The 12,717-nt window shown below is 42.7% G+C and overlaps 1 protein-coding gene across 1 annotated transcript in view; it reads right to left on the bottom strand.

Annotated features, from left to right (window-relative positions):
• Positions 1–8,689: 8,689 nt before the first annotated feature.
• The window catches only part of LOC147729657 (uncharacterized), a 131,832-nt gene continuing 127,804 nt past the window's right edge, over positions 8,690–12,717 (bottom strand). Inside the window, exon 3 of the mRNA XM_086958476.1 lies at positions 8,690–9,118. Within this exon, the coding sequence (XP_086814602.1) occupies positions 8,847–9,118 (272 nt within the window). The 3' untranslated portion in view covers positions 8,690–8,846. The remainder of the gene's footprint in view (positions 9,119–12,717) is intronic.

The following is a 12,717-nucleotide window of genomic DNA, read 5'->3' as shown; positions in this document are numbered from 1 at the left end:
ACATGCAAATAGCCAAGGTGGCAGCAGAGCACTCAGGTGGCCACAACAGAATGAGGCCTACAGAAGATAAATCAAACAAGAAAGCGGAAGATACAAGAGCTGAATCATGACAGAACAAAAGTAAAGAAGAAGTCCAACAGAATCATGACTGCAAGAGAATATCAAACATTAGTGTCCATCTCAGGTGAGGAAACAGTTTGTAGATAAGCAAGGAGTTTCTCAGGATCATCAAAGGAACGAGTATGTCCATTGTGCGTGATCTTACATAAGCAGGGATGCAGAATACCATACTTGATATTTAGCTGTCGCATTTGAGGACGAAGATTCAAAAATTCTTTCCGTCGGGCATTAGTTGCGTTGGAGAGATCTTGTGAAATAAAAATATTATGACCCGACCATACAAGGCGACGCTTAAGTCTGGCAGCTTTGAGCATAGTCATTAGTTCAGTAAATTCAAGAAATAAAACAATAATGCCATGAGGCTTAGAAGCATTTTGAGTGAGGTGCCCTAGGCGGTGAGCATGCTGGATATTAGGAGGATGGGACGCAGGCTGGAGGTCCAGAAGCTCATGTAGGAACTTTCGAACAAACAACACCATATCGGACCCCTCAATATTCTCCGGAACACCATATAAGCGTAGGTTGTTGCGTCGATTACGATTTTCAAGGTCCTCAGTGTGGAGCTTGAGCATGTGAATCTCTTTTTCCAGTTGGGGAATTTTAGAAGAAGCATCCTGTATATCACTAACTCGTTGTTCTAGGTTTAGGACTTTACCTTCCATAATGACCCATCTCTCCTCAATCTGCTTGAGCTTCTCATTAGTGGCAGACATAAAAGGCTGCAAACCCCTCACCTCCTCCAGTATGGAATCCAGAACGGGATTTGGAGATGTGTGAATAGGAGAGGGGGGGTCATTTTTGAGTCTCTTTGGTTTTGTGCCAGTGAGGGTTGATTTGATAGTACTTGCGTCATGAGACATTGCAGCTACTGGATGACGCGGCAGGATGACAGAATCGTGTGACTACTGAAGAGAATGACGTGAAAATACAAAATGACACAGAGAGAGATTCGCAAAAGCACAAAGTTGAAGGTCACACAGCATATGAAGAATAGAGAGATGACACTGCAGCACACACCTTGGTCAAATGCCTAGAGTCCACGTTAGGCTGGAATAAAGCGTCTCCTGACGAACAGAAGCTCTAAAACAATGTGTTTGCCATGGAGGTAGGTAAAAAAACAGGAAAGACAACAAGGTGGAAAGCATTCTGACGAGTAGAGCAGTCATTTTCACAAAGTGCGCAGATAATTGTACGTTTCCCTCAGAGCACGTAAAATGGCCACCATAACCCCAAAGAGGAATATACTGAGGGGAAAAGTCATTGAAAACTCTGTCAGTAAGATAATTTCCATGCCATACTTTGTGAGAAAGAATAAAGCAAAAGTCAGTACATTACTGGCATGTTGAAGGAGGTTTCGCCGACATCCAGGTGAGGCTGACAGGCTGGTGAGGGGGCGCGGGCTCGGTGGTACAAAATGGCGGCCGCCCGCGTCCCGAGAATGAAGGAAGTTTCCAAAGTGCGCTATAAGCGAAAAACGGCATTAAAATCGCCGAATTTGCGCTGAAATGCTGCAGCACACATTCCGCCGCTGAAACCTAGTAAAATCGGGTGGCCATCGGCGGTGAAGAGGTGTAAAAGTCGAGTAAACGCCCGTAGCTCGGCGGAGCTCACGGGAGAGCCGTTGTCACTCAACGGCGCGGAAGCCACGCCCCCATAAATAGTTCTTTCTAATGTGAAAAAATTAAGAACATAACACATTATTACTAAGCATGATTTGTAAAGCGCATGACTACCTAAAAAGGTTTACCAGCGCTAGGGTCATCTACTGGACGATTGCAAACCTGCCAGTCTTCTAGGATGATCATATTTAAAGGAATGTAAACGCTGAAAAAGCCATGTTTTTAAAGATTTAAGGAACACGGGGCCATATTACCAAGCAAGGGCGATACATTATCGCCGCTTTTATCGGCAGGAAACTGCTGCTGCTGCTGAATTCCCGTGGAAGCCGAGGTTAACACCAGAACCTGGGTTTCTATGGGAATTCAAAAGGGCATATTATCAAGCCCATTATCACCGCAATAACACCAGAACCTGGGCTTCTATGGGAATTCACAAGGGCATATTATGAAGCCCATTATCACCGCTTTAGCAGCAGTTTCCTGCCGATAAAAGCGGCGATAATGTATCGCTCTTTCTTGATAATATGGCCCACGGAGAGTGACTGATAAACGGGAAGGGAGCGCATTACAAAGTTCGGACCAAGAAAGAAAAAGGCAAGTGATGAAATGCACTTAACTGGGCACCAGGGAGAAGCAAGAAAGAAGAAGGACTGTCACAGCGCCACCATTTTCTGGATCCTTTTTAGAGCAAAGGTCTTCAAACTGGAAGCCCTGGATTGATTTCAGGAGATGTGCAGAGCACTGGCCAAGAGGAGCAGCACAATGAAAAAGGTGCTGTGTTTTAAAAAAAAAACTGCGTGGCACTGAACCACTCTTTAATGAGTCATCAGTAATTGAAATTGTATTTATATAGCGCTTACTATTCCTGACGAGGTGTTGAAGCACTTTTTGGCCTGGGAAGTTGGAAGACTACTGCTTTAGAGCAATTTTAGGGTCAGACTGTAATTGTCACCATATGAATCATGAGTTTTGTTGTTCCCATATGTTTTGTTTATTTATTTTTCACTACATATGATGATATATATATGTAAGGCTGCGGCAGTATTAAAGACAAGAAAGTAGTCCCTAATAGGCAGCCATCAGTCTTGACAAATCCTGTGATGCTGGTCTCGGTCACCCCCTGAGGGTGATAATAAACAGAGGAACAAAGAGACAAGCCGTGGCTATGTAGCGCCTAGTAGTCTTGTATCTCAGCTGCCAAGAGAGGTAAGGAGCTACTTGTACTTGAGTAGAAGTGAAGACCCAGTGGTCAGAGTACTCTGTGAAGGAAGGCTTGAGTAGAGAACCTGATTTAGGAGCCAATAAGGACTGCAAGCCCTGCTGGCCTGGAACAAAAATGAAGAGCAAGGCCAACATATGAATCATAAGAAACACCAAAAGAATACGTGTGCTACCAACCCTGAATCGCCCTTCTGGTCCCGCCCTGCTGCCTGGTAGTGAACACCTGGTCCAGTGACCCAGTAGTGACTGGAGTATGGTAAGTAGAAACTTGAGTAACCATTCACCACTGATTTTGCATGACCCAGTATCACTACTTTATAAGCCCCAAAGTGTCTCTTTCATTCTAAATCTCTGGGGTACGTTCCAATGGTTAGGACAGGTGAACTCGTTGCAACCATCACCCTAAGGCTTATATAGTTATCTCAGTTAAAACGCAGGTCACACACCCTAGCCCTAATTCTGGGTGTCCTGCCTTCCTTGTATCATACAAAATGGTTCCAGGATCAATATGGCAATTGCAATTTACTCTAAAAGGTAACTTATGTTTGAAAAAACGCACGAAAAAGTCATTAGTTGGTTATGTATAGTTCATTTCATTTTGAGCACAGAATAGGATGCAAAACCACAAAAATAGTTTTAGTCAGTGTATTTATATCATAAACTCTTGAAATATATTGGGATTAAAAGTGCTAATTGGTGCAGATGATGTAGTGCTCGATGCAAGAGATGAAGGGATACATTTTAGGAATACCAAGAAACCACGGTTGAGACAACAAGTAGTGAGGCAGTTTTATGCAAGGGCAAATGAATTTCAAGTCAATAGTGTGATCCTAATGGTTTTCTAAGGCCACATGCTGAATATCAACATGAGTCATCTTCAAACAGCTAGGACAGCTAAGGACCAGTGCAACACACTACCAACAAATTCCCTATCTTTCTATTTCAAGTCATTGCCCACCTCCTTAGTAATGTGTCCAACAACCCAGCGTTGAACGTACAACAGAACAGAGAGGCAACAGTTGTATTCAATCAATTCACAAAGTTCTTGTGTTCAAAGTCCAACAATTAATGCAACAAAAGTTCCCAGTCAATGTCATTTTAAAAAACAGTTCTTTGTTAGTTGTTTCTTCATGAAAAAACTGACAAAACAGCCAACGATTTTCACTCATACAAGAGCTTCATCAGGGCTGTAATATACAAAATTACATAACATTAAAACCTCAAATTACAAGATACAAATTACAGCATACAGCGCATATATCAACCCTACAGTACCTTATAAAATTGACTGACAAATACATTGACAGGCAAAACTAATATTACAACAAAAAAAGTGAGCATGGAGAAAAAAACATTCTCAAAGTGCACTTCCATATGTGCACAATTTTATGAGGTAATATGCACAAAATATTTCTACTCCTAACATCAAAAAGTGTTCAAAACATTATACTTTAATTTTGATCAGTTTCTTTAAAGATGGAATTAGGAAACTTTAGACACATGGGCCATGCTAATGCAACTGCTTTTTTTTAATATTAGGAGAACATGAGGCCATGTCTGTGCAATCACTTTTTATATAAAGAGAAGTGATATCATAAAACTTACAACACCCTAATTTAATATACTGCATATTCTGATTTCAATTAATCAAAAACAACATAACATAATACCACAAAAATGTGGCTGCCAAAGCCAACTACCAATATACACATTTAAAAAAAAATATCACCCATAATCAAACTAGTGTTTGTCTTACAGCATCTGCATTACACAATGGCAAGTCTGCAGTCATTCAAGCATCTAATTTCAAGACATGGACATGATCATCATCTGCATGGGATCATTACATTAACAGGGCGTAGTGGATGATTGCAAAAGGCCTATACACGGTGCCCTCAGTCACAAAGGTTAGCAAGGAATCAATCAATCAATCAAGAGTATTTGTAAAGCACGCTACTCACACGCTAGGGTCTCAAGGCGCTGGGGGGCTGCTACTGCTCGAAAAGCCAGGTCTTGAATTGCTTCCTGAAGGAGAGATGGTCCTGGGTGAGTCGTAGGTGGGTGAGGAGGGTGTTCCAGGTAGGTGAAGGATCTTCCTCCTGTGGTGGTTCTGCGGATCTGTGGGACGGTGGCGAGGGCGAGGCTGGCGGAGCGGAGCTGGCGTGTAGATCGTGAGGCGGTTGTTGAGGTATTCGGGGCCCAAGTCGTGGAAAGCCTTGTGTGCGTGGGTGAGGAGTCTGAACGGGATCCTTTTGCTGACGGGGAGCCAGTGCAGGTCCCTCAGGTGTGTGGAGATGTGGCTGTGTCGGGGGATGTCGAAGACGAGTCATGCTGAGGTGTTCTGGATGCGCTGGAGTCTTTTCTGTAGTTTGGCGGTGGTCCCAGCGTAGAGGGCGTTCCCGTAGTACAGAGAGCTGGTGACGAGGGCCTGGGTGACCGTTTTCCTGGTTCCAGTGGGGATCCTGGAACATACTGCTATACAAGTCAATTATTACTCTGCATTTAGTATCCTGTGAAAAGAGCATTTTTCGAGACGCAACCATGAACTATTACTATTCACAATTTGCTAGGGTCTTATTTTCGTGTGGCCAACAGGTCCACAAAGTGCCCAATGATCTGAACATTTATGGACAAAAAGCTTTTCTAGAAATGCATGTCCCTGAAATACTAAGTACCAAGGTCCACCTTTGGCACCCTCAATTATGATGTTATAGATGACATACTCTATCCATTTTCCCATTGCAACCCGTAGCACAAGGTACTATACAGAGCTGCAGCATGTCAAAGCTGCAGTGATATAGAATGGTGTGGACCACAGGGTGTTAGCGGACTGCAATTTAAGCTCCATCATAGCGCATCACAACAGCACACCATGTATGTGCATTCAGTACCATATATGTTTTAACCTTATTAATGTAAAGTAAAGCATCCAACATACTACTGAAGTGCATTAACTGTAGAAACTAGATTCATAAATGTGTGTATACTAATGTTTAGCCTACACATGGAGATTTATAGTTCTCATTTACCTTTACATTTGTGTTTCAAGTCATGTTGCATTTATTTGGAAGTACATTGCATATGTAAATATTAATACTTTTATTCATATTTGCATTTATTTTGAAGTTATACGCACAGCTATCGTTATGTATTCCAAGTACACATTGAAATGCTTGGCTAAAGTTATTCTGACTATGCCTTAATTTGAAATGCATTTTGCTTGTTTTGCATATTCTGTCCTTTGCAGGTGCGTTCTCAAGGCTTCGTTAGCTAATGATAGGAGTATTGCTGTATTAGCGACAGTGAGCCCTGAGAAGAAAATCTTGGCAGGAGCGTGAGGAGCTAACGAACTGAAGAAACCTCCTATTCATCACATATCAGGAACGGTGTGATACTCAAGATCGTCACGCCTGTTCAGGTTCCATGGGATGGGAAAGTTTGACAATGTTGCTGTTGCACAACGTGAAGTTGGTTTTACACCATAGTTCCGAGGAGGGCTGGTGTGACATATTGCTGATGCTGAAATAGTTGTGTGTTTTAATTAATGAATACGCTGTTAGAGTTTAGAGCAGACCCCTTTTGGAATTTGGATTTTAAAAGGTACAGACCTCTTTGCTTACCTTAGTCTTGCCAAGTGTAAAGCTATATGGTAAACACTGGGGGCAGATTTACAAGCCCCTTGCGCCCCTTTAATACCGCCGTTGCGTCACTTTTCTGCCGCAGCGGCGGCGCAAAAGATGCGCCATGGTGCGGAGTACTTACAACGTGACGCATCTGGGAGATGCGTCACGTTGTAAAGCCCTGCGCCAGAAGGAGGCGTTCCTGCGCATGGGGGGCGTTCCGGCGCAGGAACGCCTCCTAAAAGTGGCTGAGTGAAATCTACAAGATTTCACCTAGTCACTTTGGGGCCCATGCTGCGTCAAAACCCTGCGCCTGCTTGAAGCAGGCGTAAGGCTTGACACAGCATTTGCAAGATAGGGCCCCCCAGAGTCTTGCTGGAGCTGCGTCGCGCTTGCGACGCAACTCCAGCAATGCGCCGCCTTTATGCACAGATGCGTCACGCATCTGTGCCGTTTTTGTCCATTGGTGCGCCGCATTGTAAATAGTGGCGGAGGCATGGTGCACAATAAGTAGCGCATCCCTGCTAATATTGTAAATCTGCCCCTTGTTTCCTTTCAGACGTTTTCTACTGATGTCTTCATTATGCTGACACCTGCCTAGTATTTAGACCTTTAGGGATCTTCCAATTGACCTGAACCTGGTTTAGCTTTTGAACCTTACTCATGTTTAAGAAAGAGGAGCTGAGTTTCTCAGAGGAACACTGAGTCTTATTCTTCTTTCATTGATTATCCGACTCGAATCTTTATAGGCCTTTTATTGTCAAGTCGGAATTCGTTTTGGTGTATTAATTCACATGCTGTAATGCTTCACGTTCATAATATGTTATTTTTCTGCCTATTCACTGGATTGATTATTAAGTTGTATAAACCTTCTCAACTTTAGTACTGATACCTAGTCCTTAATGTGTAGCCAAATGGGTTTACATTGTTTATTGAATGTTAACTCCATTGTGCCTCTAAGTCAACAAAAAAGATTCATCAAATGAGAAATGGTAACTTCTTTCCAGCATGCCACCAGTGTTTGATGGTGGAGTCTTAGCTAGCAATGCCATCAGAAAGTGGGACCACAATCACCATCACATAGCACTATTTTTGTAATTTATGTAAATAAATTTCACTTTGTGAGTTTGTTTCGGTAGTAAACAATAAATGACGAGGGGATCATCCGTATTGCAAGCTCTGCAGTCATCTGTGTCTTCAGTGCATGCACCACACCAATGAATGGAATAGAGGCCTAGAAATGACCTTCATCTTTGTCATGTTTATTTAAGTAAGCTGCAGCAAGTCTTTGCAGTGTTGGTGTGTTGCACATGCAGGGGCACATTTACAAAGAGTTCATATAACGCAGCACAGCAAGTAAAGTTGTTGCTCTGCATTGACTGAATGGTACAGAGCAGAACTGTGCCAAATGTACTTAGAAGGGGCACAATTCTGCTCTCTCTCTGCGCTGGTGCACTTGTGACTGTCATGCGCCAACGCTGGCACCCTCGCGCCATAGTGCAAGGGTGTGTGAATGGTACTTCGCATATTTGTGTGCAGGAAGAATTCTCTTTCTGCACAAAAACGATGCTTTAAGGTATTTCCCTCTTGACATGTGTGCTATGCAGCACACATTTGCAAAGAGTAAAAAACAAGGAGAAATTAAAACATTTCCCACACACCTGTATCAGGAGTTTGACGGAAAACCCTGTTTACAATACTTTGTTCATAGGGATTTGCACCAACACCCATGGGTGGTTGCATGAGAACACCCATACAGCACCCATGGCATGCCCCCTCGATGCAGAGTTAGTCAAGGCAAAGCCCTGTGCTGCGTTGCATTACTTTGAGTTACGAACCAACGCAAACAGTTATTTGCGTTGGTTTGTAAATCTCAGCGGAAGACGTTGTGCCAGGTTATGTGAAAAAAGTAACGAAAACTCTTTGTAAATCTGGGCCACAAAGTTTTTAAGCCTTCTAGTTTAGCCCATTTGTATGAATGTGACACTACTAAAGCGTGGACGGTCATATACACACTTTCAATGTAGTAAACTGTAGACAATGACTCCTGGTGTTTAAGCACATTTGACCAGGAGTTTTACATATTAACAATAAATGTTTTATATCATAAAATTAAATAATATTTATTATTCAAAGAGTAAATCAATGCATTATCCTCTTTACAGCGTTACAGTTCAGTAATCATTGATTCAATGAAGTAAACAACCTGACTAAAATCCCACAGAGTAGTAGCAGATGAAGAGGGATTCACTGGAGAAAGTGAGAACTAGACTTGAGCCCTCAGCTCAGGCTCCAGAAGACCACCCCAGGTGGGATTACAGGGATGCACGAGCCGAGTGATGTTTCCATGATTATCCAGCATGGCTCGTCCCTCATTGGCCCATTTCACCAATCCACCCTCCAAATTGAACACTTTCAATGGGGTCTCCCGGATTCGGCCTTCCTCCTCCTGATGCATCCTACTCAGAATCTGGGCCATTAAAGACGATCTGTATCCAACAGTGCAGTAGCAAAGTATGCGCAAATTCGGCTGGTTGCCTGGAAGAAAACAGAGGTAGAGGTGTGAGCAAAAAAAGGAATGTTCATTTGCAATTAATTAAGGGAAAGGGCAACGGCAGAGTCATGGGTAGCCACAGTGAAAGGAGGGAGAATCAACAATATAGGAAGGGTATGTGTATACACAACCCATTTCCGCACCTTTTCCCCCTCAATTGCATTCAGAGATTTCCTCCATAATTAATATGGGTGGAGTGGGTTCCCATTTCTGTACCTGGAAATATTTTCTCAATGGAGAAAAATATTGGGGCAGATTTACAAGCCCCTTGTGACACTTTTGCACGGCTGTTGCGTCACTTTTGTGATGCTGAGCGGCATAAAAAATGAGGCCAATTTCAATGTGACGCATCTAGGGAGATGCGTCACATTGTAAAGCCCTGAGTCACATTAACCTGCGTCAGGTATAATATATGCAGGGTGGGCATTCCCAAACAGGATAGCCTCGTAAAAGTGATGCAGTGAAATCTACAAGATTTCACTGCGTCACTTCTAGGACGCAACTTCATCAAAACCTTACACCAGCTTGAAGCAGGCATAAGGCGTGACACAGTGTAGTGGGAGTAAGCCTCAAAATGCATTGCTGGAGTTGCTTTGTGCTTGCAACACGACTCCAGCAATGCGTAACTTCTGCCCCAACAGATGCGTCAGAATTTCTGACATCTGTCAATCCTTGTGCCATGCTGAACCGTATTGTAAATATGGTGCAGCCATGGTGGCGCAGGGCTTTCTCAGGGTGGTGCAGGGAAAGTGACTCATCTCTACAGATGCGTCAATTTCTTGTAATTTCATTGTGTCCATGCACGTTTCTGCAAAACTTCCTCTTGTGGACCTCCATAAAGACAGAAATCACTCAATCTCATGAGGATAAGCCTGTGATGACCAGCTAGGTGACGACCATTCTGTGACTGAGTCGCATATCTAGGTTTGTAGTTGGTCTAATATTTTTTAATATCACTACAGTGCTTTAGTCAGAGTCAGTTTGATCAAAGCCATTCTTCATGAAGAGCACTTACCAACCGGCAGGTCTGATAAGGGATCAAAATGGAGGCATTGTTTCCAAATAAGCTAACCATTACTTCACAGACAACAGAATTTCTGTAAAATTCCATTTAGGGGCCAAACATGCTCCCGGAAACCAGCCTGCCATGCACCCTGTGAGTAAATACAATCTTACTGACCACAGACCCAGGCAATTCTTGTGTCTAAGTTCAGTAATGCAGTTAGGGTATAGATTTCTTAGCTCTGACACCACCTCCTACTTCTTTAAAAAGTCTGCTCTGGGCCTACAACGGTAGTTCTGGACTACATTATCAGGAATTCAATGGATGTGCTACTCTCTAAAAACTCTGATTTATGGCTCAGATTTATTTGTGCCACATGCGCTCAACTTGACAATTCTTTACCTAACATTCTAGCATACGTTTGTTGGGGAGAGCAAGAATATCCTTCCATTGGTTCTCTTCTTTGTCATCTTCTTGGCAGCACTCATTCAGACCATCATAGATGTGGTACAGATGTTAGTGAACTTCACCCTAGCACTAAGCTAAAAAAATCTTAGGATGACCTAAATTTTGATAGTAACTCACTTTCCAAATTTGCAGTTCAGCGACCTGTGTGATACTGAAGACCCAGCTATAAAGTTGTCTACTGAAAGAGTGGTTAATTTAAAGTACTTCAAGTTAACCACCCCCAAAGAGTAGTCTCAATACAAAGCCAATATATCTCGCCTTTATAATGCAAGTGCCAAACAGTTGGCTTTGACAATCAATGTTTGTAAACACTATTTAAAGAAGTAAAAGAAAAAGAACATTTTAAATTACTAGAGGAGCAGCAAATACATGTTTTCTGATATCTCAAAGACCTTTCAATCTGGACATTTTCAACAAAAACAAAAATAAACATAAAAAGAATAATGAAGCATCAGAATGTAACAGGGAATGCTCCCCAAGGCCTTATTTCCTTTCTCCAAGATTCAGCCATTTAATTCTCTGTACCAGCCCAGGGAGCAGGTTTATTGGCCTCCAGGGCACTGGGTAAGTGAGCGATTGCAGCAGATGGCCCTTGCCACAGAGCCACCAAAACCTTTGTGCTTTAATGCAATATGTGGAATGCTTGAGACAGAACAAAAACAGTCCTTAAAGTCTGCTTTCCGTCCATGCCCCAGCACAAATAGGGGGCCATATTATCAAGACGGTGCAATAAAATTATCGCCGCTTTATCGGCAGGAAACTGCCGCTAAAGTGGCGATAATGGGCTTGATAATATGCTCTATAGAATTTCAATAGAAACCCAGGTTATACATCTAACCTGGGCTTCCATGGGAATTCTCTAGGGCATATTATCAAGCCCCTTATCGCCACTTTAGCGGCAGCTTCCTGCCGATAAAGCAGGAATAATTTTAACGTTACTCTAGATAATATGCCCCATCGTTTTGCTGTGCTTTACAGGCTAGCTGGTTAGTATGGAGAGCAGCTTAGTGCAGCGAATGGGGGAGCAATATCGAGGAGTGTAGCAGCACTGCTGAATAAAAAAAGGAACTCCTTAAATATGATCAGTGGAAGGATACAAGTGAGCCAAGCAAAAAGATTGTAAGGGCCCATGAAGAGGTTAATGCTGCAAGTGAGGGACAAACACAAGAAGAGAAGCCATTGCAAGCAAGCTAAGAGGGGGGACAATAAAGTTAAGCAACAGTAAGCAATGGGAGAGCTTCAAGCCCAGCGTAAACTTACAATAGATGTTTCGCAACCAGACAGCTAGCGCTGTCGGATAGGCATGACCAAGAAAGGTGCACTGAACAGTTTCTTTGAAAAATAAACTACGATTTTATTAAACATTAACATGTGGGAGTTACTTGCTCTAATGCGGCATAATAGCTCTATAAAAAGCACGCCGATATGCAAATCATTTATTATAATGGATAGCGCTGTGTCCACAGGATCTGCCTGAAAGTCTGAAAAGTTGCCCTGAAGCAGGCTAAGAGGAGCCCGTCTGGAAGGCATGCTAGACTTATTTGTTTATCTTTCTGAGATCTAGAAATGTACTACTGCTACGACGGGCAAAAAGTAGAGATTTCCTGGGCATTTCCTCGAAGACCAGTGCCTCTCATGATTGCAGCACTATCCTCAGTTGGCTCCATGAAGACCTGGGTATCCTTCCACCAATATTCATCCAGCTCGATAGGCGGAGAGGGCTAGAAGGTGTGTAAGTGTCAGTTGATTAGGTAGTTCATCCACCCTCAACTTTCAATGGTCCCACTGCCACTGGGCCACTAATTAACAAGAATTCATAACCTTTCATGAAAGGAGCGCCGCGGTCGACAATGTTCACAAATCTATTATTCAAGTAATGGTTTTGTAAAAAAAAAGGTTCGTAGGCAGTCTTTGATGAATTTTAAATTCTATGGTTTATTTAACCAAATTTTTAGATCCACCCAATATAGTAACAAATCAATCAGCCAAGGCGTTTCGTCCACACTTCGACATCATCAGGGCTCCAAATTTCCAATCTGAAAAGTAAGGAGAGGTCATTGGCGTAGTTATGCACTTTACAATTCATCTCACCTATGGTTTGAGAGAGGGGTT

This window comes from Lissotriton vulgaris, chromosome 2_1 (assembly GCF_964263255.1).
Source record: "Lissotriton vulgaris chromosome 2_1, aLisVul1.2, whole genome shotgun sequence".
NCBI classification, from domain to species: Eukaryota; Metazoa; Chordata; class Amphibia; order Caudata; family Salamandridae; genus Lissotriton; species Lissotriton vulgaris.
This window is presented reverse-complemented; position numbering and strand designations above follow the sequence as displayed.